General features: G+C 34.0%; 2 protein-coding genes across 5 annotated transcripts; both read left to right on the plus strand.

Moving 5' to 3' along the window:
* The first annotated feature begins 14,821 nt into the window (after positions 1–14,821).
* LOC121256443 (cysteine-rich receptor-like protein kinase 3) lies at positions 14,822–19,184 on the plus strand. 2 transcript variants are annotated; one of them, XM_041157242.1, is made up of 8 exons: positions 14,822–15,117; positions 15,250–15,941; positions 16,617–16,727; positions 16,815–16,954; positions 17,045–17,255; positions 17,343–17,577; positions 18,234–18,378; positions 18,496–19,184. In XM_041157242.1, the coding sequence occupies exons 2-8, from the start codon at positions 15,335–15,337 to the stop codon at positions 18,826–18,828; spliced, it is 1,782 nt and encodes a 593-aa protein (XP_041013176.1). In that variant the 5' UTR covers positions 14,822–15,117; positions 15,250–15,334; the 3' UTR covers positions 18,829–19,184. The 2 variants fall into 2 exon arrangements, with proteins under 2 accessions (XP_041013176.1, XP_041013175.1); XM_041157241.1 differs by having other exon boundaries at positions 14,822–15,941.
* Positions 19,185–21,155: 1,971 nt separating this feature from the next.
* On the plus strand, positions 21,156–26,433 carry LOC121256445 (cysteine-rich receptor-like protein kinase 2). Of its 3 annotated transcripts, none has more exons than XM_041157243.1 (8): positions 21,156–21,423; positions 22,830–23,674; positions 23,800–23,913; positions 24,242–24,381; positions 24,503–24,713; positions 24,916–25,150; positions 25,378–25,528; positions 25,649–26,433. In XM_041157243.1, the coding sequence occupies exons 2-8, from the start codon at positions 22,909–22,911 to the stop codon at positions 25,988–25,990; spliced, it is 1,959 nt and encodes a 652-aa protein (XP_041013177.1). In that variant the 5' UTR covers positions 21,156–21,423; positions 22,830–22,908; the 3' UTR covers positions 25,991–26,433. The 3 variants fall into 3 exon arrangements, with proteins under 3 accessions (XP_041013177.1, XP_041013179.1, XP_041013178.1); XM_041157245.1 differs by having other exon boundaries at positions 21,158–21,423; positions 23,117–23,674; XM_041157244.1 differs by lacking the exon at positions 21,156–21,423 and adding an exon at positions 22,462–22,742.
* The last annotated feature ends 1,301 nt before the right edge of the window (positions 26,434–27,734 follow it).

Raw genomic sequence — 27,734 nt, forward strand, 5'->3', positions numbered from 1 at the left:
GTGTCTGTTCTATTTATTAAATATGTAGCTATCAGGACGCACTCACCCCAGAATTTTAGAGGTACAGAGACTTGAAATCTTAAGGATCAAGCTACATTTAACAAATGCTAATGTTTCCTTTCTACCACTCCTTTTTGCTGTGCCGTTTCTACACAAGTCTTTTGATGAATAACCCCTTTTGAAACATAAAATTCAGGCATGTTAAACTCCATGCCATTATCAGATCTAATTGTCTTAATACTTCTATTAAATTGATTATGAACTAAGGCAAAAAAGGAATATAAGAGAAGTCTGGTTTGACTTTTGGGATACATCAGATATACCCAAACACACTTAGAGAAATCATCTACAATAGTAAGAAAGTATTTAGAACCATCAAGAGAAGATCATGTGGAGAAATGACCTTATATATCACAGTGTATTATTTTAAAAGGAAAACGAGATAGACTTTGACTTGAAGGAAAAGGAAGCCTATGTTGTTTAGCCAAAAGACAAACAATACAAGGAGAATTATTGGACACTTTTATGTCAGGTACAACCTTATTCAAAACTAAAAGTCTAGGAAAAGAAAGATGGCCTAGCCTATAGTGCCATAAATCAAAAGAATAAGAATTTACATATGCAACATTTGATTTCAAGGAAGAAGAAAGTGTAGCAATCTTTGAGCTGGCCTTAGGCTCCAGCAGCAGGTAATAAAGTCTAGTCTTTGCTCACCCATCCCAATCATCTTCCAAGATTGAAAATCCTGGATATGACACATATTGGATAGAAATATGAGACAACAAGATGAATCGGTGGAGAGTTTACTGGTCAAAAAAAGATTGAAAGAAAATGTAGGAATACAAAGTACATCTTCTAGAATCAAAGAATTTGAAAGTTGCACAGTACCTATATGAGTTGCATGTACAACACTCTCATTAAGAAGTTTAACTGTATGGTTTGCGGAAGAGGAAATAGAAGTAAGCAAAGAAGTGGAACTAACCATATGGTCAGTTGCCCCACTATCAATGATCCATTCTTTGGACGATAAAGACAAAAATAGATGAAAACTATTAAATATAGAACATTTAAGAATTTTACCTAACATATTAGTATTGTTGTGAGTATCTAAAATGGGTGTTGGAAATAAACCAGCCTGATTAACTACAAATTGCAATAAACTAGACTGATTTAATACCGACTTAGAATTTGAAGTACATTGGAGTAAAGCAATCAATTGTTGACATTGCTCTTGTATAGCCGAAACCTTTGAAGGCTCAACATGACCAGCCTCATGCTCATGCTCAAAAGACAAATTCTTGGTTTTGGTAGACTTCCAACAAGGTGGATAACCATGAATCTTGTAACATTTATCCACAATGTAACCATTGTAGCCACAATGAGTACAAACTACTTTATCTTTTTGAGAAACAATCTGTTGTAGCCTTCCACGATTCTTGGATGCAGGAACATGAGTGCTAACTTTAGTGGTAAGTGCAGTGGAAGTACTAAGATTTAATGAATTACATGTAAAAACACCCCTCTATTTTTCTTCTTATAAAGTCAAACAAAGAACTCTACTAATGTTACGTAGAGGTTCCATTAACAGAATTTGTCATCTGAATTGGGAATAACTATCATTGAGGCCCATTAAAAACTAAATAATGGATTCTTCTTGTTGATCCTCTACTAAAGATTTTGCAGCATTGCAAGTGCAAAGTAGTCTACAACTACAGACTCTTAATGGCTTGAGTGCCGACAATTCATCCCACAAACCCTGGAGTTGAGAATAGTACATACTGACTAAACTATTCCCTTGAATTAGACCCGAAAGATCTTTCCTTATTTGAAAACTCCTAGGTCGATTACTTTGAGCAAAACGAACATGCAATTCTTTCCATATATCAGCAGCATTTTCCATGAATAAAATTGTTGAAGATATTTTTTTAGAAAGAGAATTTACAAGCCAGGAAGTTACCATGTCATTGCATCGTATCCAAGCAAAGAGACAAGGATCAGTCTTAGCAGGTCTAGGCAGACTTGCATATTGAACAATGATTTGCTTTTCTTATTTTGATTTAACCTGCTACATTAAACTGATATGTGTGTGGTTACGTTAAGACTCATTGTGATACTTCAAACATTTTACCTATGATGAATTTTTTGATATGAAGTATAACTTTCTGTATGAGATCTTTGCTGGTGGTTTGGTTAGTTGTTTTTGTAGGTTTAAATCACATTCATCCAATATATATTTTCGCCATCAATCAACCAAATGGGGAGATTGTAAATGTAATTTATGTTTGGCTAGGATTAAATGAGTCTGTATTTAAATTCGAATTATGGATGAATGTAATTTTAAATAGAACTCTAGGATTGCATCCGATAAGGATGAGTATTTGAATAGAAGTTATCCAATAAGGATTGGTATTTGAATTGTAACTCTTATCAAATCTTGTTTATATTATAAGATAGGAGTCTACAAGAGTCTTATGTATGTTTCGAGTCTAAGAGTTAGTTGAAGAGACAAATATGCAAGCTTTATTGAAGAAACTGAAGTTGATTTGAACTCGATGCAATCCAGAAGAAGTGATCCAGTCCGAGATGTTCACAAATAGTTAGCAACGTATTTGATTGAGATTCTGGATAAACCTATCAGTATAGTCATTCTCCAAATCAATCACAACATTGCTTATTTATAGAGGAGTCGGCTGAGGGTTTTAAAGAACACTTGAGTAGCATATATTCACAAGTATTGAGAGCTTGAAGATCTAGGTAGAACTTTCAAGAGATCGTGCAAGAGAAAATTCTTGAGAGACTGATTTTCCAAAAAGCTCAGTCCGTGAGATTGAGTGAGAGCATACTCCAAGGGGGAGTTGCCGTGTTCGAGTTCAACCACTAGAGGTTTCAGTAGAAAAGACAAAGATTAGAGAATGTCAGAGGTTCTGACTACCTACTGCAGTAGAAGACAAGTGGGTCGCGTGTCTTGGGTAAATGTGTCTAGGTACAAAGGTTTTGTAAACGTTTTAGTTGTAATACACTCAATCGATAAAATTGTCTTTCCAGGACTTGGTTGTCTTGTAGGATTTTACTTTTGAGGAGTTCTTCAAAGGGTTTCTCTTCGTAACCAAATTATTGTATTAATACTCGTAATATTTTATATTGATTACTAATCAATGCTAATAGCTTTTATTTAGCATTAACATACATAATCAGGAGTTAATCTTTATATACTAACTGATTAACTAGTTTCTACAAAAGTGATGTGTTTGCTACGTCAATAGCTAACTTGTAAATACGTATTTTCCAACAATATATAATACATGAAGTACTTAAGAAGGGATTGCAGGTCATGAATTCACTGTAACTTACTATCTCAAACTTGCATTATGTATAAATTGAGTTTATTAATTACGAGCATGTTGAGAGTTTGGAATCAACAAATCCATGCAACCTAAATATTTAAAGACGAGTACTACTTTTTTTTAAAAATTTTTTGACCAATATTTTTCTTCAATCTAAATCTTGTTTTCCTAATCGTATTTGTTGGCATAGCACATTTTAAATGATTCCATGTGTCAACCATTTAAATAACGACCCATTCATCATGAAAAAAATTAGGATAAAAAATAAAATTTTTATTTTTTATTTTTATTATGAGAGTACTACTACTGGAGGCCAGCCTTTAATTAATTAATATGGTTTAGGGACTTTGCAAATGGGTAACTCTTCTTCCATTAAGTCTTTCACCCCAAATAACCCTTTAATTTAATTTAAAGTTGTAATAAAATTCAAGAACATTAATTAATTAATAACAGTACAGGAGTCTCAGCATCTTGGATATTATATTTCTATTAAGTACTATACCAACCAACCAACAAGCGAACCCTTTGAATTAGATTCATGCAGTGGCCTTGTTTGAATATAATTTTTTAATATAATTTTTATTTTAAAATTTTAAAAAATTGTATTATGTTTTTTATTTTATTTAGAAGTTTGAGAAAGTCGTAATGATTAAATTAATAATTAGATAAAAATGTTAAAATTTTGAAATTAAAAAATATTTGTATTTGATTAATATTCAAAAAAAATTATATAAAAAATTTTGAGACAAGAGAATCCAAGTCTTGAAGTTGTTTGAATGATAACTCCAGAAAATCTAAATCGGAAAAATAATCCATAAAAATTGTGAATAATATAGCTTACAAGGCCCATGTTGTTGATCTTGTATATATGCTGCAAATCATCAACACTGAAGATGGTCCGATCCATTTAGTCATCAACGAATCAGAGCACAAGCCTTTGTCAATTTGTCGAAATATGGTCTGGACTCTGGCCCATCATGTTCATATAAGGGGAAGAAAATGCGTGCAGCCCCTGTTGCAGATTATGCTTATACCACCACCGTTAGACCTTTCATAAGTTTAAAATAAACAAACAAACTATCATTTCCCAAAAATTAAAATAATAATAAATAAATAAAATAAATCATACTTATCCCAATGAATAATATATTTTTAGTTAATTGGCAGAGTTTTGAAACCGTGAAGGTGAATATTATATACTTCATTTTATTTTATAATTAAGGAAATTAATAATTAAACGAGGAAGATCCATTGGAATATTTCAAGATTTTCGCATCCCATTAGTTGAGCTACTTGTCGTTCGGCCCACGTTTGCTATTCCAATATGATCCCTTTCTTTTAAGTTTCAATGCAGAACCTTCCACTACCAAATGGTCAATAATATACAAAACGCAACTATGATTGCTGAACAACAACAGGTCGGTCGGGTCGAGCCGAGTCATAATGCTATTTTCTTTTGGGAAATATTATATTTACAAAAAAATTACATAAAAATAATTTTAAAAATTGATATAATTTAATGTAATTTGTCAAATTATAAAATTATTTTTATTATAAAATAAAGGTAATATATCAAATAAAATCATATTAATTTATATGATTATTTTGTATTTATTGATGCGGAGTATTCTTTCCTTTTTTAAGTTCACGGTTCCAACTGTCCAAAGCCTGAAATTTATACAGCTTTATGACGCTGTTACCCCTTTTTTTTTACCAATACAAAAATATTGATTCTACGGTTAATGCTTAAATATTATTAGAAAATATATATTTTTTAAGCATATTGGTAATTTAATGATACATAATGAAATTTTTTTGTTTTTTGAAATATAAAATTAACAATAATTATTTGCAGGTGCGAATGATAAGTACCCAATAAATAATAATAATAATAATATATCTAACTTGGGCAAGGATGACTTGAGAGCTCCACCCCCATTTTCCTCGCTACTTTTTCTAAGAGATTGCGTCGAAAAACTCCACTACTTTAACCCTAAACTCACTACGCAAGGGATCGTTGAAAGAGCCTCTTGTGGAGGGGGTAGAGGTAGCCCAAAATCCAAATCCAAGTCCCATTAACTCGGCATAATTCATCGGCTTATTAGATTCATGATACTACTTTGCAATGGTCAAAGTCAAGTTGGTCTTTGTAGCGTCCACCGCATTTGCTGATCCAAATCCGTTTCAAACTAATGCCAAGCATGTCAAGAGTGGACGAGAATTCTCAATTAGAAACTTAGCATTGGCAATTATTTCAGACCAAAGCTTTGAAGAATTTTGAGAAGGAGAGGCCAGTCTAAGTCGGTATTTATCACTCTAAACCTGAAGGCAAGGAGCTACATGCCTAAGGTATTTCCACTAGCTACCAAGACCTAAAAGAGAGGCTACGTTTAAATGTTGAAATAAGTAGTAAATAGTAATATTTTGTGAATCTCATAGAGATAGATTTAACTTTTTTAAATTGAGATGGGGTTTAACTTTTTAGATTAAAATGTATAAAGTAAGTTTAGATGAGTTTAACTTTCTAATAAGAAGTTGAAAAAGTAATGGGTTCTATCAATAATTGATTTGAGATGAATTGAGTTTGTTCAACAACCAAACACAACCTTAAATCACTTGCCAAATTTAGCAGACTTTGGCAACCGTCCATGCATGAGTAGCACCTGCGCCTATACCAAAGATTTAAAGACCACCTGCGAATAAGGGGTACAAAGGAGCTAGCGAGTTTAAAGTAATTGACGGTATTCTATTTGTTTATTTTTTATTTGAATATAAGTTAAGCTTGTCACAAATTTTGTTCTATTCATGAAGAGTTTGATTATTTATCAAACGAGCTATTTAATTTATATATATATATATATATATATTTTTTTTTTTTTTGGGATAACCAAACTTTCATTTCATCAAAGGAGCAATACATAATGTTTTGATCAAACCAAATAGCATGATCAACAAAAGTAGGAACATTTTCCCCGCACATATGAATATCAACAACATTCCAAGCATAACGAGCTAGTCTACGTGCTATCTCATTTCCCATATAATTAACATGTTTTATATATATCTCTTGAAAATATTGCATCAAGCTCTTAGCTTCCTTAATCAAATTTCTATTTGCTAAGTAAGAGTCTTGATCAACTTGCAACTCTTGAACCATGAACAGGCAATCACTCTCTATAATAAGTTTTTGAAGACCAAGAGGAATACATAGTTGTAAGCCTCTTAATAAAGCAAGCAATTCAATGGTGGCAGCATCCTTAACCTCATCTTCCAACTTGCTTGCAACCATCACCACTCTACCTCTGTCATCTCAAAGTACCATACCTACTTCTGCTTTCCTCACATCAGAAAATACAGCCCCATCAACATTTAACTTGAAAAAACTACTTGGAGGTATCTACCAACGACATATTCTTCCAACCACTTGAGATGAAGAATTCCTTACATCATTAAAAAATTTGTGCAAAGACAGTGCATGGTTGATAGCCTGAACTGGTTCAATCAAAGTCTTTTCCATTTTCATTTTGTTTCACCTGAACCACAAACTCCCACTTATTAGAAAGAACAATGTGAAATCTACATTAATGCCTTGGGCCATAACAAATCTAATGACATCAATAAAATCCATATCTAAGTTTAACTGTTGCATTATTAGCACAATCTTCTTCCAAACCTCACTCACAGAAGGACAAAACAATAAAGCATGGTGAACATCTTCCAAAGTAGCCTTGCAAAAACAGCAACTAGTTTCCACTTCCACCTTCTTCTTTCTCAGATTATTAAGTGTTGGTAAAATATCTTTACAAGCTCTCCATGAAAAAGTTTTGATCCTCCTTGGAACGGCCTGCATCTACCAAATCATTTTCCACATTCTCTTCTCCTCTATAAATGTTGAACTTTTCCCACTACTGCTACTGTTTTGGACTTGTATTAGTCAATATGCACTTTTAACACTGAAGTTTCCATATTTTTCCTTAGTCCATGTCCACTTATCCACATATTGAGTAGTTGACAATCTTATTTTGAGGATGTCAGCAGCAACTATTGGATTAAAGAGAGCTCTAACTTGATCCTCCTTCCATGCTCTTATATCTTGATTAATAAGAATTCTACTGTTTCTTCTACAGAAAAATCATCCCTTCCTTCAAATTCTTGCTCTATTGTTATATCATAGAATCCACGCATCTCTCCATATCTTTATATTCTCCCATGTTCCTACGCTCCATCTACAACCTGCCAACAACCATTTTTTAGCCTCTCATATCCATCTCCATGCAAAAGAAGGATTTGGCCCTAGCTTAGACAAAAAAAATCCCTTTTGGAAAGTACCTTGCTTTAAAAATTCTTTGTAATAAGGACCCATCATTTTATAAAATCCTCCATCCTTGCTTAGCCAATAAAGTCATATAAAGAAATGCAAGTCCTTAAATCCCATACATCCTCTATACTTAGAATGACACAATCAACTCCAGTTCATCCAATGCAACTTTTTCTCATTATTTTTCTGCCCCCACTAGAATCTAGCCATCATTCTCTCCAAATCCTTATGTAAACCCACTAGAATTTTAAAGTAACTCATAGGATAAATGGGTATGGATAAAGCTACAGCTTTTATGCGCACTTCTCTCCCACCTTGTGAAAGAAGCTTCTCTTTCCAACTCTGTAACTTGGACCATACTCTATTTTTAATTTTAACAAATGCCCTTGATTTTGATCTACCTACAAGGTTAAGAAACCCTAGATATTTTTCATGTTGCTGAAATGATCTAACACCCCACAAGCTCAACAATTCTCTTTAACTATCCTCATTCACATTTTTTGAAAAGGAAAAGACCATGACTATTTTTTCTTTATTGATTTTCTGACCATAAGTTAATTCATATTTATCCAGCATAGCTTGAATATTTCTGGTAGTTGTAACATCAGCTTTACAGAAAATTATGCTATCATCCACAAAAAGAAGATGATTAACCATAGGAGCCCCTCTACATACTTGCAACCCTTTAACAAAATGGTCCCTCTTAGCAAATCTCAAAAGTTCAATTAAACCCTCTATACATAGAAGGAAAAGGTAAGGGAATAATGGATCCTCTTGTCTTATGCCTTTACTAGGAACAATTGCTCCATGAGATACACCATTGACCAAGACTGAAAAAGAGACAATCCTAACACATGTCATAATTAAATTGACAAAACAGGGAACAAGTCAAGTTGTAACTATGAATGATTGATATAGTTATTTATATATATTATATTTGAAATTATTTTAATTGAATCAAAATAGATATACGGTCAACTAAACCTATTTATATGAAAAAGATTAAATAGGACATGTTCAAGTTAATCCAATATAAGTTAATTATTAAACTTACGTAGGTTATATCGTGCCACCTATTATTTATACGAGTTATATTAGGATTTTTGGGCCTAGCATGTTCATGTTCAAGTCATGAAATAGGTTAAGCTATGTTTAACTTTTTTATGAGTAATTGAAAAAGTAGTGGATCTCATCAATAATTGGTTTGAGATAGATTGAGATGAATTTGACATCCAAACATCACTAAGAATATCTTAGATCATCTACTAATAGTTATAAAATAGTTTATAAATAGTAGTAGAATAATAGTGAATAATTTATGAATAATAGTGAACTATTTGTGAATAATAGTAAAGTAGTCTGAGAATATCTAAAAACAGTTGTATTTGCAAATAGGCCCTAAGTGTAGCTGATGCATCATGGTAGGACTACACACCATTTGTTATTATTCACAAATCATTTCATTACTATAGACAGAAGTCTTTATCTTATTTCATTAGCCTAGCATACCTAAATGTAGTCGACGTGTGATGGTTAAACTACAAATATCTTCTTGCAAAAGTTATGGGAAAAAAAAAAACAAAAACAAAAGCCTTGATGAGAATTGAATATTTGCAGGATTTTTATTTTTCTCTAAGCAACAAATTGTGCAACTTTATTAATACATTGTTTCGTATAGAATAATTACAAAATGTATAGATTTTATTCTAGGAAAGTAAGTTATAATTGTGGTTGTAAAATGCTAATTGAATAGAATTTAATTCCTATGATATGGTGACTATTTCATACTTGATTTTGGGCTAATTTCATGTTGTGTGATCTTTTGCTTGATTTGTGGGATCATCATGATATTTGACTTGATTTTTGCAATTATCCTTTATACGCCCCCACAAGATGGAGCTGTCATCAGCATTTCCAATCTTGTTTCTAAGTAGTTCCGTACGTTGCCTTGACAATGGTTTTGTTAGAAGATCTGCAAATTGATCTTGTGCATTGACATGATGAACTTTAAGTGTTCCTTTTTGAACCATATCATGAACAAAATGAAAATCTATCTGAATATGCTTCATTCTAGAGTGGTTGACAGGATTAAAACTGAGTTGGGTGGCTCCCAAATTGTCACAAAGCAATGTTAGTGATATGGAAAGAGGGAACCTGAGTTCCGTGAAAGGTGCAAGTAGCCAAATGGTATTAAATGCTACATTTGCAAGTGCCTTATACTCGACCTCTATAGATGATCTTGCAACAGCACTTTATTTTTTAAGCTCCAAGAAATTGGATTTGATCTAAGGAAACTTATGTATGCAGAAGTTGAAGTTCTATCATCAAAGTTGCCAGCCCAATCTGCATCAATGTAAGTTATAAGATTTGAACTGGAGCTTTTTTTAATGTGAATGCCATAAAAAATGGTTTGCTTCAAGTAACGAAGAAGCCTCTTCACAACTGTCCAATGAGTGGCAATGGGTTTATGCATAAACTGAGAGAGTTTTTTCACTGCATATGATATATCCGGATGTGTAAGAGATAGATACTGAAGGGCATCTATGACACTCTTAAATGTCGTGCTGTCAACAGAAGATGTGTCATCATTAAGCTTGAGAGTTGTGGTGGTGGACAGTGGTGTAGACATATCCTTAGCACCAAGCATATTACTTTTGAACAGGAAGTCACGAATGTATTTATGCTGAGAAAGGAATAAACTAGTTGTAGTGAGAATGGCCTTCATGCCCCAAAAAAATGAAGCTGACCCATATCTTTTAAAGAGAAACATGTGCCAATCTTGTCAATAATTGAACCAACAAAATGGATATCACTGCCAGTTATAACCAAATCATCAACATATGCCAACGTAAAGCATATAATAAAGCTGATCCTATATATAAACAAGGAGGAATCAACCTTTGAATTTTCAAACCCAAACTCTATGATTTTATTTTTTTAGAGCCAAAAACCAAGTTTTGGAGCTTGTTTGAGACTATAAATTACCTTGTGTAACCTACAAAAATGGTTAGGTTTTGAAAAATCTTTGAATCCCGGATGATGAACCAGTACACATTTTCTATTAATTTTTCATGCAAAAATGAATTGTTGACATCAAGTTATCTCAAACTCTACTCCTGTATTATTGCAATAGTTAATACAGTTCTTATAGTAGCTGGTTTCACAACCGGACTGAATGTTTCCTTCAAATCCAACCCAGGGCGTTGATTATACCCTTTGGTAACAAGTCTTGCTTTAAATCTATCAACAGATGCATCAGCCTTTCTTTTAACCCGAAACATTTATTTACAACCCATTGGTTTATAAGGGGGAACCAATTCCAACGTACCATGCCATATCAGAGCAGTGAGCTCATCAGACATAGCATTTATCCACTTGGGTTCACGGAGTGCTTGACTCACACAAGTTGGTTCAATGGTGGCTGGGAGAGGGTGTTTGGTAACTGAATGAAGTTGTTTAGGCTTGTAAATGTTGTTCATGGAGCAAGTAGTCATTGAATGGGTTCAATGTGGTTCAATGGTTGAATGATTTCGAATCGCTTCAGAGATTGAGTCGGGAGATGAAGCAAGAGATTGATTGGGCAAGACTGTGTTAGCAATTTGTGCAATTGTGGGTGCTTCATGCGATGCAAGATTATTAGGGCAGATTGTGTTCGTATGGGTGCACAATCCAACATCACTGGATGTGGACGCGGTAGAGGAAGCACCAAGATGGGTGGAGCAAGTGGTGGAGACTGGGTCCTGGTAGTTTCAACGTAGTGGGTCGTGAGAGGGCTTATGTTTTCATTAAATAGAACATGCTAATAAAGGTAAGTTCTATTTGTGTTAAGATGAATGCATTTGTAAGCATTTTGGGTTTGAGAATAGCCCACAAATAAACACGGGACTGCTTTGGGCTGGAATTTATTTGTGTTGTATAGTGAAGTGAGGGGAAAACAAGGAGAACTAAATTTTTTTAATTTGAGGTAATTTGAAGATTGTTGGAATAGGGCTTCAAATGGAAATTTGTTATGCAACAATGGTGTGGGTTGATGGTTAATAAGGTAAGCAATCATTTGAAAAGTATGGGGCCAATAGGACAATGGTAGTGAGGCATCATGTAAGAGAGTTAGTCCTGTTTTGACTAGATGACGATGACGACGTTCAGAGACACCATTTTGTTGTGGTGTATGAGGGTGTAGTGACTAATTCTATGAATTGAAAAATATTTTTAAGAGCCACAAATTCACCACCATTGTCAGAATAAAGACTTTTGATTTTTGTTTGAAAACGTGTTTCAACAAGATGCCTAAATTGTGGAAATATACTACTTACACCAAATTTGGTGGTCATAAGATAAAACCACAAGTATTTGATAAAATGTCAACAAAAATCAAATAATATTGAGAACCATCAAGGCCAACAGTATGTGATGGATCCCAAACATCGGTATAAATGAGATCAAGCGGTGCATGGCTTTAGACTAGTTGAACAAAATGGTTGTTGGTGTGCTTTATTAATAGAACAAGTAGTACAAAGATGAGACACATGATCTTTTGTTATTGGAAGAGAAAAAGAATTAACAAGATATTAGACAATTTTTTTGGATGGGTGTCCAAGCCGCTTGTACTACCCATCAATCAATGTCCTTTCGTGTACATTTGAAACCATTTTGGAAGAATAGTCTACCAGTGAGTCCCGAAGTGTGTAAACACCATTTTCACATGCACCTTTGAGTAGAATCACCCTCGTAATCTGATCCTTGACAAGGAAATAAAAGGGATGAAATTTAATAAAAACATGATTTTGTATAGTGAAGTGATGGACGAAGATTAAATTTTTACGGATACTTGGAATACAAAATGTATCTTTTAATTAAAAAGTGCATGTTGGTGTGTGAAATACCAATGAACCAATATGTGAGACAGACAAACCTGAACCATCACCAATTACAACTTCATCTGTGCCGTCATATTCTGAGTGAACAAATAAATTAGCCAAATCACCAATTATATTATGTGATGCGGCAGAGTCAATGAGCCATTTGATATCTTTTGCTGAGAAGTGGATACACAATTTGCAGTAGCTTTGGAAACAAACATGCGAGGGTACTGTTTTGCAATGTGACCCAGTTGATCACAAAGCTAACACTTAGGTTGGTAATGGCACTGACCAGTGGGCCGTCCTGTAGCATTAGAATGCTTTCGATTGTCCCTTGGGCCAGGATTGGGATTTGTTAGGTCAAAGGCCAAGTGGGCCCATGCTGCCCTTGTTGCTTATTGAAATCCCGAGAGGGGTTATTTGTGTTGCCCTTTGATGGAGTCGAGCCAAAGCGGCGATGGGTGAAATTTACAGTGGCCACGAGCTGCTGCGTAGTGGCTTCAAAGCAGTGCAAATACCTGTCATGACCCACGAGAAGATCATGTAGTTCCTCAAATGTCAAGGATTTTTCTCGAGCTCTAATCGGCCCAACAATCTCTCAAAAATCTGAACCAGACCATTGAGGATTTAAAGGGTAAGATCATCATAAAAAATTGGATGATCGATAAGAGCAATTTTATCAGCAAGAAACTTGACAATGTGTAGGTAATCTGGTATTGTTTTATTTCCCCATTTGATCAAAGTGAGTTCCTCTTTGAGTTGCATTGCTCTAGTGCGAGATTTGTTGGCGTATATGGTGTTGAGTTTTTTCCATGCTTCTTGAGAGGTTTTTACAACGGAGATAAAGGGGGTGATGGTGGGGATTGTAGAGGTTGATTGTGGGTTTAGCAGAATGGTCGTAATTGACCAATTTATTAATCGCGTGTTAGCGAATCAACTTGCTTTGACCCAACTCCATTTATATCAAATCTAAAGTCAATTATTTGTATTGGGTTTACGGATCGTCTCATATATTGTCATCCCTAGCTATAAGGTTGTTAACAAAACACACTAAGGATGAGGGTGCCTTATGCCAATGGATTCTTATCTCATTGATGATAATAAATAAGATTATATTTTCGTGTTGTATCAAGTTATGAGTTTTAGTGTATATGGGTTAACCTGAACATGCTAGGCCCAAAAATTCTAATATAACTCGTATAAATAATAGGTGGCACGACATAACTTATGTAAGTTTAATAATTAACTTCAATTGGATTAACTTGAACATGTCCTATTTAATCTTTTTCATATAAATAGGTTTAGTTGACCGTATATCTATTTTGATTCAATTAAAATAATTTCAAATATAATATATATATATAAATAACTATATCAATCATTCATAGTTACAACTTGATTCATTATAAAGTATTTTATAGTCAATATCCAAACCAACAATATATAAAAAGATTAATATTTTCATAAAATGAAATTAAATATTAATAAAAAAAATTAATCATTTGAGATATTAATTAGTTAAATATTAATATAATATTATAATCTAACAATAAGAAAATTATATCAAATTAAAAATTTATAAAATTTATAAATAAAAATGATTTATATTATGCGAATTGATTATGGTTTTTGAGAAAAGTTCTGCTACATACAGTCACTTTTGCATATTTATTGTGCATTCTAATAATGTGATTGACAACTTTTACGTATTCATTGTACATTTCACTGATGTGATTTGCCAAAACATTTATTTTATATTAAAAAAATAATATTATCAATCACATCAGTAAAATACGTAACGAATACCTAAAATTAACTGCCATAGAATTTTTGTTTTGAGCATTAATAAAGAATTAAGATTCAAATTAATCTATATCAAATTTAAGTCAACTTAGAGACGATTTGAATTGAAAGCTTCGTTACTATTTATAAATTTTAACTCATAAATTTTATTATTATTTATAAATTATTTTAATTTAATTCATCTCACCTCTTTCATTTCATCTATGTATTGAAAGTGAGTAATGTTAGAGAGAAGTCATTGTAACAATGTTACTTTATACTCACTATATGACTACTTCTAATTAATTATTTTTAACATTTACTTAAAAAAATATATAATCTAAATAATATCATATTATGTGTATAAAATAAATACTCTTAATAATAATTTATATCTATATTTATTCATTGAAATGGGAGCTAATTCACGTCGTATTCACGTCAAAATATCCTGTGATATACTGATACCGCTAGCGAGGACTACCCTAAGAAAAGGACTTCCAGTTACGTTTTTAATGACAAAAGGAGGAAGTATCCCACCAAAACACAAGTGGGACAGTTAGCTCTTATCTGTCTCTTTTTTGCCCTAGACTCTAGAGGAAATGTCTGTCAGAGTCAGCGACTACATCCGACGGTTTGCGGCCGCCGGCGGGACTCAACTGATCCTCTATTTCCCGTTGTAAACCAGGGAAATGAAAACATCATACGTCTTTCGCAGCAAACCCACCATTGATTTCTAGTCAAACACAATTTCACACACGCAACTCTTTCTCGCTTCCCAAACACCAGAGCAAACACCCTCATATAAGAGCAGGTTTAGTAGAAGCCTCGCAACTTTGTTTTTCCTTATTGTTTTTCATCCGGCTTCGATGTCTAATCCGTCCCTTCTCGTCCCCCCAATCCTATGTTTATTTTTCTTTGTAAATCGTTGTCTTTCCGATCCCAGAGCTACAGAGGCTGCTCTTATATGCTCCAAAAGAACTGCCCCAGAGGCAGAGAGGCAAACCTTCGTAGCGAGCTTTCTGGAATCCATGGACACCGTGACCCCTCTGATTGCCACCCAAAGATACGCGGCCGTTGTGAACGGCACCGGCAATAACACGGTTTACGCTTTTGGTGAGTGCATGAAGGATCTTTCACAAACGGACTGTAACGTCTGCTTTGCCCAGTGCAAGACCCAGGTCCTCAGGTGTCTCCCTTTTCAACGAGGCGTCCGTGGCGGCAGGCTTTTCTATGACGGATGTTTTCTCAGGTACGATGACTACTATTTCTTTACAGAGACTATGAGTTTGGAAGACAGGACCGTGTGCGAGACCAAAGATTTCGTTGGGAATGATACTGTTTTCAGCGCGAATGTTAAGCATTTGGTGAGGAATCTGAGCGTGGTAGCGCCTAAGAATGATGGGTTCTCTGCGGGATCTGTGACCGAAGGAAATATCACGGTTTTTGGGTTGGCTCAGTGTTGGGAACTTGTTAATGGTACTGCTTGCGCGGAGTGCTTGGCGAATGCGTCGGCTAAGATTGGGTCGTGTGCTCCAAAAGAAGAAGGAAGGGCTTTGAACGCTGGTTGTTACTTGAGGTATTCGACCCAAAAGTTCTACTTCAATTCGAGTGAGCCTGTTGAAGAAAGTAATCGAGGTAATCAGTTGGGTTCCCCTGAGTTTTCTCTGTTTTCTTCTTTCTTTCCTTCGTCGGAGAAAAAAATATAAGATATTAGTATTTTCCTCATGCATCTCTGTTTAGAGTCCTCATACTCCTGATCTATAACTAGAGCAGAATCATGATTCAATTCCACCATTTCAGGGAACTGAAATGTGAAATTGAAGTTAGATCAATCTTCCCTGGTTCCTTTTGTTTTTCTTGGGTGAATGATTGGGGAGCTTAGATTGTTTGGAGTTTGGGATTTTAATGATTTACTAATTTTAGAGTGGAGTCAAATAGAATAATTTTGAGTTTCAGTGCTTCTGCAGTCATTAAAATCTTGAACGGAAATGCTTGTGACGGTTTATGCAACTCAGATAGATATAGCCAAAGGCCTGTGGCCTGATTGGCATAACCTTCCAAAATGGAGGTGAGTTCGAAACCCCCCTCCCCCAAACAATAATAAAAAATAAATAAAAAAAGAAAGAAAAAAAACTCAGATAGATATAGATTGCAGGAACTGAAGGGTGCCTGATGAGGTGCTGAGTCAGTCATTCTGTTCATCTTACTTGATTAGAACCTCAGCAATGCCCGTGATTGCTTAGTTTGACAAATGCTTGACTTCTATTCTGACTAATGATGGTCAAAGGGTGATATGTTAATCTGTTTCAGGGCGCCACTTGGCTGTAACTTTGGCTGCAACATCTTCTGCTTTCGCTTTTGTGCTGGTTATAGCAACGGTTATTTTCATTTTGAGGAAGAATGTGCTGAAAAAGAGGAGAGGTAACTATGTTTAAGATTGGATATTCTGAAAGATTCTGATTGGAGCATTAAGGTAGCATTTATCTTACTTTGATCTGGCATTTTCAGAGAGAAAGCAACTAGGTGCTCTCTTAGCCACGGTGAACAACTCCAAACTCAATTTTTCATATGAAATTCTTGAAAGGGCCACAAATTACTTTCACAATTCCAATAAGTTGGGACAAGGAGGATCTGGTTCAGTTTACAAAGTAATTTTCAGGTTTTTCGTGAACTTTCATTTTGGAGAATTGGATTTTCCACACATGAAATTAACTCCATACATTTCTGTGTCAAAGTAGGGAGTTTTGCCAGATGGGAAGGTTGTTGCCATCAAGAGGCTTTTCTTCAATACAAGGCAATGGGTGGATCATTTTTTTAATGAAGTCAATTTGATCAGTGACATCCATCACAAAAATCTTGTTAAGTTGCTAGGATGCAGCATTACAGGCCCTGAAAGCCTTCTGGTTTACGAATATGCGCCGAATCAAAGCCTTCACGATTACTTTTCTGGTTGTAATCTAACCTTGAACTCCGGTTTATGAAAGACAATTGCTCTTTCTTATTCAGCTCTTCTACTTGTCTTTTGGTTTGATTCAGGTAAAAAGAATGTTCAGCTGCTAAGGTGGGAGCTGAGGTATAAGATCATACTTGGTACAGCGGAAGGCTTAGCCTATCTTCATGAGGAATCGAAGATAAGGATCATTCATAGAGACATTAAATTGGGAAATATCCTGCTTGATGAGGACTTTGCGGCAAAGATTGCAGATTTTGGACTTGCTAGGTTATTTCCAGAAGATAAGACTCACATCAGCACTGGCGTTGCAGGCACACTGTAAGTGCTTGAATTCTTTAGTTTAGGGTAGCGTTTATCATACTTATGATTAATTTCATCTACATCTTTCATAGTCATAAAAGGTTGTCTAAAAAACCTCTTTATCTATGCTAATTGTCAAAGCAGTAGCTTTGCTCCTTTTGAGTCACATTATCCAGTTCTGCATTAAATGACTATGGATTTCATCATTTATGTTGAAAATAATTCGAAAGGTCGTACAATAAATATTAAAAAATTTAGAAGTTTAAAAGTAGTCTAGGAGACCTCAATATTTAACTTATTACCGGTAGTGATCAAAGAATGCCCCATTTAAAAAATTCCACATGTAAATCAACACATGGAGTTCTTATGTAGTGTATTTTGATAAGCGCTTGGACGTACTATCTAGATAAATGCTAAAGTATATGAAGCAAACATTAGCTTTACTAGGACCATATATCTGTTATATTATTCCAAGTCTTTTCTGTTAATAGTAAGTTACAATTCATGACTAAAAAAGAAAAGGATAAATAATCGCAAGAAAAGGATAAACATTAGTCTACCTAATGTTCTATTCAAAGATTGACCTCCATCCCTACAGATATGAAGTATTAAACACATTATTTGTACTTTCATATTCATATTTGATTTAGAGTTCATCATATTTGCATCTGTAGAGGTTACATGGCTCCAGAGTATGTTGTTCGTGGCAAACTGACTGAGAAAGCAGACGTTTACAGTTTTGGTGTTCTTGTAATTGAAGTTGTATGCGGAAAGAGAAACAATGCCTTCTCTCAGAGTTCATATTCTCTCCTACAAATGGTAAATCTGTTCACTTGGCTATTTTCTCATTCATGCTTTGGTGAGAAATTGTTCTCATCTAATTTCAAGCCTGAAACCTAACACACCCTTCTTTTACCCTTTTTTGTTGGAAAAAAGGTTTGGAACCTTAATGGAACGGGCAGGCTCTCTGAAGCTGTTGATCGAGATTTAGAGGGTATGTTTCAAGAAGAGGAGGCATCTCGATTGCTTAAAATAGGACTACTATGTGTACAGGCTTCTGCAGAGCTGCGGCCATCAATGTCCACAGTTGTGGAAATGTTAACTGATGACAGTCATGAAATTTCTCAGCCAACACAGCCACCGTTTCTTAATTCTAGTATTGCAGAGATCCACCAATTTATACCACCTAGAACTTACAGTTTTCAGCCCGGGTCCCAGTCCCATTCTTCAGGGAATAACATGACGGAAAGTGGGATTGAGCCCAGATGAACACTTTCCTTCCTCACATCTTGTACACTATCCATTCCCTTACCTTAAAACACTTACAATTCTTGTTCAGTTTTTACACTGCAGGCAGGTGCTCTTCATGTTCAGTTTTCACCAAAAGTCTCTCCAGGCCTCAATTTCTATTTTTTGGGTCCAAGCTAAACGTACCACCTACGCTTACCTTGCTCCCGCTGTGAGGAGCCACCAGATCCGAACAAACTTAGCAAGATTTTCAACATTAGCTTTTATAGTCTGGCTCTATAAGATCTAGCATAATTACAGGGATTTGTAATATTATCTTGTATATTGCCTTATAAAGATCTGTTTTGGAGATATATAAAAATATAGTACTCATCTCGGTAACTTCAGGCCGAGTGTTCATTCCATTGTCTTCTTCTCCAGGTCTTAACCAACCTTTTCATCGTTCAATCCATCTCATTTCATCATTATAATTTTTTTAAATTTTTACACAAAATATAATAAATAATTTAATTTTTTTAAATTTTAAAATAATAATAATATTAAAAAATAATAATTTAATAATTAACTTTTAACTTTTATCTCAAACGATCGCAACACACGCATCTCACTATCAAAACCGCACCTAAACTCTCTACTCGCTATGTATGAATGACTCACCTGCATGTTTGTGGAGCTTCTGCCAATTCACAACCAACCTCAAATCTCTTGTGTGGGAAACAAAGCTAAGGAAACGAATTACTTAAGAGGAGAAAAAACAAAAGTCAAAGTAGCCGATAACGGAAAGTGAGTTTGAAGAAACCATGGGCTGCCCAGCCCTCATGTTAATTACTAATCATGCTAAAGCAGGTGTACCCATTTTCAAGCCCATTATTGATATTGAGTGTCGATGCTCTGTTTTTTTCAACTGCAGTGCTTTTTAAAATAATTGAGTGCCCCTTAAAGTCAAACTTGTTTGCTTCACAACCAATTTTTTCTTTCTAATTTTTCTATTCTTGCGAGCTTAAAAAATAAGGAAAATGTTTCTTGGGCTATTAAGAGGTGATCCAGATAATTTTTTTTTTTTTTTTTTTTAATGATTGAAGAAGTATTTTTTAATAATATTATTTTTTTTAATATTTAAATATATTAAAAAATTATACGAAAAAAAAAAACAGATCAAATGGCATTATAAATAAGAGTAATGATATACATTTTTGTAAAATAATGTTACTTTTATAAAATGTTTTATAAAAATACTTCTCATTTCAAATATAATTATATAAAATATTGTAAAAAATATTGTGTTTAATAAATAATTATGCAAAACCAGAAGATCTAAATGGGCAAATTGGTCGAAAACAAAACGGGATGAGACGAGAATGGTTGTGAAAACAAACGAGACTTGAAATTTTACTGTTTATGATACTGTTCATATGTAACTCACTTCTTGCAACTTTTTCAAACTCTCACACAAAATATTATAAACAATTCAACTTTTTCAAATCTCAAAACAATAATAATATTAAAAAATAATATTTAAATTTTTATCTAAAACTAAAAATTCTCGTCTCACATGTCAGTGCCTTTTACTTCTTCTTTTTTATATATATAGAACTTACAAATTCAATACTAATTTGACATCAAGTTAAGAGATTACTGATGTTTGAATATCAAAATCATTTCAACTCATTTGATCTTATTCCATCTAATCATTATAATCTTCTCAAATTTTCACATAAAATATAATAAACAATTCAACTTTTTCAAATACTAAAATAAAAATAATATTAAAAATAATATTTTAACAATATTTTATTTAACTTTCAACTTTCATGTCAACTCATCTCATCTCAACTTACTATCCAAACCTAAATTAATCAATTTAATTAGATTATAGAGTTCACAATAAATTTCCATTTCACTTTAAGAAATTAGGGTACAATTTAACCGTTTAATTAAATAAGTTAAAAGCATTATGATTTTCGTTTCCACTTTAAGAAAATAATGCGTAGAAAGATAATTATCTTTATTATATAAAAAAATAGAGAATCTTTTTTTTCTTAGATTTATTTCTTTTTCTTAAAAAAAGATCGATTATGTGCATCCATTCAATATGATTGGTCAGAAAATAGATTTTATTAAAAATAATACTAATTTGAATTTAGAATATGAATATAATAATATTAATACATAGATTAATACGTAAATTTATTTGTACATAACAAAACTCTTTTATTAGAACTTTCAAACTATTCTCATGGCTTTGAGGGTTTTCTGTTTTTTTTTTTTTTTTTTTTTTTAAATATCAAAACACAAAGCAAGGGTATAATGGTCCGCAATGATTTAAAATAAATAAATAAATAAAAACCCCTTACCCGGTGAAGGTGACGACACCGACACATATGAGAAAAAAGGCGCCTTGAGACTCTTGATCGGAAACCGCGTTGTCCCCACCACACTCCTATCCTAGAGTTCCGTTCTACTTTGAATTCACAGGAAATCTTTTTGTTTGACTTTTTTCTGTATTTACCCAATTGTTTAAAGCTTTCAGCTCCCTTTTCTTCTTACTTCAGCCTCCCAAGCCAGCCTCGACTTCACTCTGGAATCCGAGTTTCAGCTACTCCGACGCCAAAAACGGTGACTACTCTAATCTAACCTCTTACCATCGCTCTAAAGCTTTTTATTTCTTTCTTATTTGGCCGTCTTTTTTTTTTAACCCAGAACCCAAAGTTCGATAATATCTTGAATCGTACTGTCATTTTAATGGAATGGTTTTGTTAATTCGGGTGCTCTGTTTTTTATGGCTTTGTAATGCATTTATCGTGTACATGATTGAGGTACTCAAAACAAACGCTAGAGAAGCGAGAGCCGTCTCAAAGTTCTAGTAATTTACATATATATATATATATATATATATATATATATATATATATACACACACACGAACATACATATAAGTTGTGATTTTATATAAATGCTTTGTTATGTTCTTTATATATATCTGCAACGGTTGGATCCCCCACCCGTCCATATTTCTGTAAAGGATTTCGTACATGAAAAAGTTTGTGTCGGCCGGTGGTATGCATTGAAGTGTCGGGCGGCGGCCAACGGCCAGATTGGTGGTGCGCCAATCGGATCGGATATGTATTGGAAGTTGGTTGTGGGGTGGTAAAGGCATTGATGGTTGTGGGTCCGACCTGCGACTGTCTATTGGGCCTTTGGTCAGTGGGGGTCTCTCATTACTGCCCTTTCGTCCCCACATTCGTTCTTTCTAGTTACCAATCTCTCATTGTTTTCTTAATTCGCGTCCTAAACCAAAATTTTCATTTTGAGCCATAAACTACAAAGAGTTGACAATTTGTGTTCTCGGTTAAGATCTAACTGTTCATATCAATGAAAAATAGGCATGTGTGCCTTTTTGACTTGGGATGCTGGCAAGGGTAGTGATAGGGTTATTATCCATTTACTACTCATGATTCTTTCAAGTTTTTTATTTTTTTATCATTTTATTTTAAGTATTTTTTTAACACCCTTAATTATTAAGAAAAAATTAAAAATATATATAATTTTACTAATAGTCACTTCCTTAACCATTAAGTAAAATAAAAAATTAAAAAAAAAATCAAATATAAAATGAGAGGGTTGTAACCCTATAATTTTCTTGCTGGCAATCCCATATGTTCAAACTTCAAAGGACGGTGCCAATAAAATCAAATGCTGTTACTGTTTCACATGCTTTTGGTTTTCGGTTTCAGACCTCTATGCTATTCTGGATTAGTGATTTTCCACCAATATGTTATTTTTTATCTTGACTTTCGTTGCCTTTTATTATTGAAAACATGCTGATTGTCAAGTATGAGGACTTGTGCTTAACCGCTAATGATGTGGCCTGCCTGGGTTGACACCACCGGTCACATAATCAATATTAGAAATGTTGTCTCGCTTGATTGTTGCCTGTAATTTTCATTCTTTTTCCCGATTAAATTTTCTATCCTCTTTTCATACTACATGTTAAAATGACTTCTGTATTCTTCTTGCCACAGATCTACTTCTGGAATTCATGGTTGAATTGCCACACGATTGATATCAGACATAGCAATATAGATCCTAACTAATACTGAAATGAAGAAAGAATACCCTCCTGTCCCTTGTCGATATGTTATTTTCCTTGTTATCAAGACTGTATTTCTACTAGAAACAACAGTTGGAGATCCAAGAACCCAAACAGTCCAAATAACGTGTACCAACCAACTTGAGCACAATTCCACTGTTTTTGTTCCAAATTTTGTTGCTACAATGGGAAATATCAGTGATCAAATGCGACTTTCAGGTTTTGGAGTAGCAATCACAGGTTCAGGCCCTGATACTAACTTTGGCCTTGCCCAGTGCTACGGGGATCTCTCATTGCTTGACTGTGTATTATGCTATGCTGAGGCACGCACGGTTCTTCCCCAGTGCTTTCCTTACAATGGGGGTCGCATTTACCTTGATGGTTGCTTCATGAGGTCTGAGAATTATAGCTTTTTTGAGGAGTATAAAGGACCCAGTGACAGGGCCGTGTGTGGGAATACAACAAGGAAGAACTCAACCTTTGGAGAGTCAGTGAGACAAGCTGTGATGAATACTGCTGAGGCTACACCAAGCCACAAAGGCTACGCAAGGGCACAAGTGGCTGTACCTGGGACAGTGAATGAGTCGGCTTATGTGCTGGCTAATTGTTGGAGAACTTTGAATGCAATTTCTTGCAGAGCATGCTTGGACAATGCTTCTGCTTCAATATTAGAGTGCTTGCCTTGGTCAGAGGGGCGAGCACTGAACACTGGCTGCTTCATGAGGTACTCAGACAGAGATTTCCTCAACAAGGAAGTGGGAAATGGAAGTTCAAGAGGTAAATGAACTAAAGGTGATCAAAGATGGATCATTATGCTAGGTGACCAAACATTTTGCATCAAGATTAGTGTTTCTGTAGTAAATTTGGACTGATGACTGGTTTTCCATCCATAACTTTTGCAGCTACCACTATAGTGATAGTAGTTTCAGTTGTTAGTTCGGTGGTTGTTTTGGTGGTTGGAATAGCTATTGGTATATATATCTGGAAGCACAGGTATATACAAAAGAAGAGAAGAGGTAACATTGCTAATCTTCTTTCTTTTTTTTTTTTGAAAACATGGCTCTAAAATATATAGATGTTAATCATTGTACAGTGTTAACTATATATATTCTTTTAATAATCGGTGTTAACAATATTTTACTCCAGTAGTATTGCAGTCTAGATGCTGGACTTTATAAAGCTTCCATGAGTGTCATCGTGTTCTTAAAATGAACGAAAAGTTTAGGAAGGACTTTGTTATGCAATGCATCATTGACCTATAGGGAAAAAAAACTTTTTAAGTTGATTATTAACTACGTTCAAAGTAAGTAATTTTTATTTTTATTTTGCTTTCTGGATCCATAGGTTCAAATGATGCAGAAAAGTTGGTGAAAGTTCTTAATGACAGTAGCTTGAACTTCAAATATTCCACAGTAGAGAGGGCTACAGGAGCTTTCGATAATGCCAACAAGCTTGGGCAAGGAGGATTTGGGACAGTTTATAAGGTAGTTTCTCTTCTTTCCTCACCCCATTAACCCTCCTCCCTCCTAAAGAAATATATAATTAAAATCACTCAAATCATATGTTTTGAGAGATTTATTAGTTTCCGACATTGCACCATTGCAGGGTATTCTGCCTGATGGACGAGAGATTGCTGTCAAGAGACTTTTCTTTAACAATAGACATAGAGCGGCAGATTTCTACAATGAAGTTAACATGATAAGCACTGTGGAACACAAGAATCTAGTCCGGTTATTAGGATGCAGTTGCTCAGGACCTGAAAGCCTTCTTATCTATGAATTTATGCCCAACAAAAGCCTTGATCAGTTCATCTTTGGTAATTACTTGATTCAAATGCAAAAACCGTGATAGCAACGATGGTTTCTAGACAATAGTTACTGTTTTGAAAAGAAAAGAAAGAATTCTCTCACTGCTACTTGTACTCCTGTCTCTCCATGATATGAGTAATATCGAAGTTGATGATATTCTGTATGATATCAACAATTTAAATATTCTCAATGTTTCCATGAAAATGACAGATACAAACAGAGGTAAAGTGCTGAACTGGGAGAAGAGACATGAGATTATTGCGGGGACAGCAGAAGGTTTAGTCTATCTTCACGAGAAGTCCAATATCAAAATTATTCATAGAGATATAAAAGCCAGTAACATCTTGCTGGACTCAAGGCTCCGTGCTAAAATTGCTGATTTTGGGTTGGCCAGATCATTCCAAGAAGATAAGAGCCATATAAGCACTGCCATTGCAGGAACACTGTAAGCATTATATCTCTATTTGATTTTTGAAGCATTGGATGTCTTTAAAATTAAAAATTCATTTACTTGTAAAAAATGAATGTAAAATTTCTACTATTTTCTAAATAACCAACATTTTAGCCCAATGTAAGAACATGCATTAGTGATAGAACAAAAGTAATGATGTTTTACACGTTTGTTTTCACTTGTACTAAACACAATAGTGATTTCTTCTAAAAACTTTATAGAGGATATATGGCTCCAGAGTACCTAGCCCATGGCCAATTGACAGAAAAGGCCGATGTGTACAGCTTTGGGGTGCTCGTGTTAGAAATTGTCACTGGTAAGCAGAACAACAGGAGCAAAAACTTAGAGTACTCAGAGAGCTTAGTCACAATAGTAAGCTTCAAAACTTTACCCTTCCAAAATTAGGTCTCTTCGTTTATAACCATCTGTTTTTGTGAGTAGAAAGATTAATTAAATCCTCCTATTTCTACCCTTCTATTCTTTGAAAAATAGACATGGAAGCATTTTCAGTCAGGGACAGTGGAGCGATTATATGATCCAAATCTAATGCTGCATAATCACCACAACAGCAATATAAAGAATGAGGTATTAAGAGTGGTGCATATCGGACTTCTGTGCACCCAAGAGATTCAGTCATTACGACCAACAATGTCAAAGGTTCTGCAGATGTTAACAAAGGAGGATGAGCACCTCCCGGCACCTACGAATCCCCCTTTTATGGATGAAAGGACCATGGAACTGAATGACATGTCTGAGGATCCATTATACCCCCTCAAAGCAGGAATGTCTGCTTCGATTGCTACCGTCTCCCGCAGTTCTTTCCATCCCAGGTGAGTATAGTGCTACCATCCGGGGACAGTTGCTTCTGCCTTGGTGACTTGAAGAGGAGAGAGAATGAATGATTTCGCGGAAAATCCTTTGCTTGCAAGTTCTCTACTCAAATGAAAGAAACCACAGATCTCAGGTTACAACATGACCTTGGCTTCTTGTCGTTGCCACTTGGCATGAACTCCGCTTAACTCTCAACATAAGGCAGAATGTACTCAAGGGTCTCCAGTCTCCGGATATGTTACTGAGGAAGACATTTACGCCAACTCTTCCAAATTTAAGTTTGAAGAAATATACCTCACGGAAAAATGTCTCATGGTTGATTCTGTAAATGTGGGTTATTTGTATATTCTCAGCCTGTCTAATACAGGATATAGCGGCCAAAATCTCATTACTAGCATTTTGTTGTATTATTCATAAATAAGAACAAAGCATCTCTTCTTCATTTATGGGTAAGAATCTGATGCAGTAACCAAAGCTCTAAAGACCCAAAATACACGAGCAAAAGAAGGTAATCGGGGGGCTAATATGGATTCATAAGTTCTCTTTCAAAGATATTCCAGTTTATCAACCACAAGAAAACACAGAATTTGAGTACCGATCCGATATGCATATACAATGGTGTGCTTAAATAGTAATTGAAACTAACTGAAGAAGACCATCCCTTCATTGCATCATCTTTAGAGCATTCTTATTGGATTGATCAAATACATCTTCAAATTTTAGCTAATATCACATGAATTTACATTTGCCTATTCTATTTAAATTCATTCTCCACATTGGATTATCTATTTACTCTCTATATAATAATAAAATATTATTATTTTAATAATTAATTAATTATTTATTTTTATTTTTATCACATTTTGTAGTTCTATCAATTAAATGTTAATAATAATTATATTCTAATTAAATTAATATTAAAAAAATTATTATTAAATGTTAATAATAATTATATTCCAAATGTTAAATGTTAATTATATTCTAATTAATTTAATTTGTTTGCTTGGAGTGAGAAACTAATATTTTAATGTTTAATGAAGAAATTGTAGTTAGCTATATTTGGTGAAACACTGTGGCTGAAATCCAAATTGTTTTAGAGATGCCCAATTCAATGTGAGGTTTTTTTGATACAGATTATCTAAATTTTAACCATCCTTTAACTTTGGCCAAACCAATGAAGATGCTCTGGTTGGCTACTCAATTGACCATGAATGTTCATTATTCTCATGCGTGGCACTAGAGGATCTTACCTCTAAAAAGTTAAAAAGAAATGTTTTAAATTTTGTTTCGGAGATCATTCCAATTTTAAGTATTACAACAGAATATTTCGATATCAGTACGTTCTTGTATATTGTTTTGAGATTAACTATATATATATATATATATATATATATATATATATAAGAATTGACTAATTATAAAATGAAAATACGTTACAAATATTGTTTAAAAAAATAGAGATATTACTGTTGAAAGCTAATATTAAAAAAATCATAAATTTGAGTTGAAACACAAAAATAAATAAATAAAAGAATTGAGAAATCATTAAAAATAATTATATTTAAAAAGAGAGAGAATGAGGAGACATATTTAAAGTTACAAAAAAATTAAAATTATATAAATACTTTTTAAATTTTAGAATTAATTAAATATCATCCAAATTTAAAATTTACAAAAATGTCATCCTAACTCAAGAAAATTACAAAATTTTCATTAAAACAATCATGAGCAGAATAGGACTTAAAGC

The sequence above is a fragment of the Juglans microcarpa x Juglans regia genome, chromosome 3D (genome assembly GCF_004785595.1).
Source record: "Juglans microcarpa x Juglans regia isolate MS1-56 chromosome 3D, Jm3101_v1.0, whole genome shotgun sequence".
NCBI lineage: Eukaryota > Viridiplantae > Streptophyta > Magnoliopsida > Fagales > Juglandaceae > Juglans > Juglans microcarpa x Juglans regia.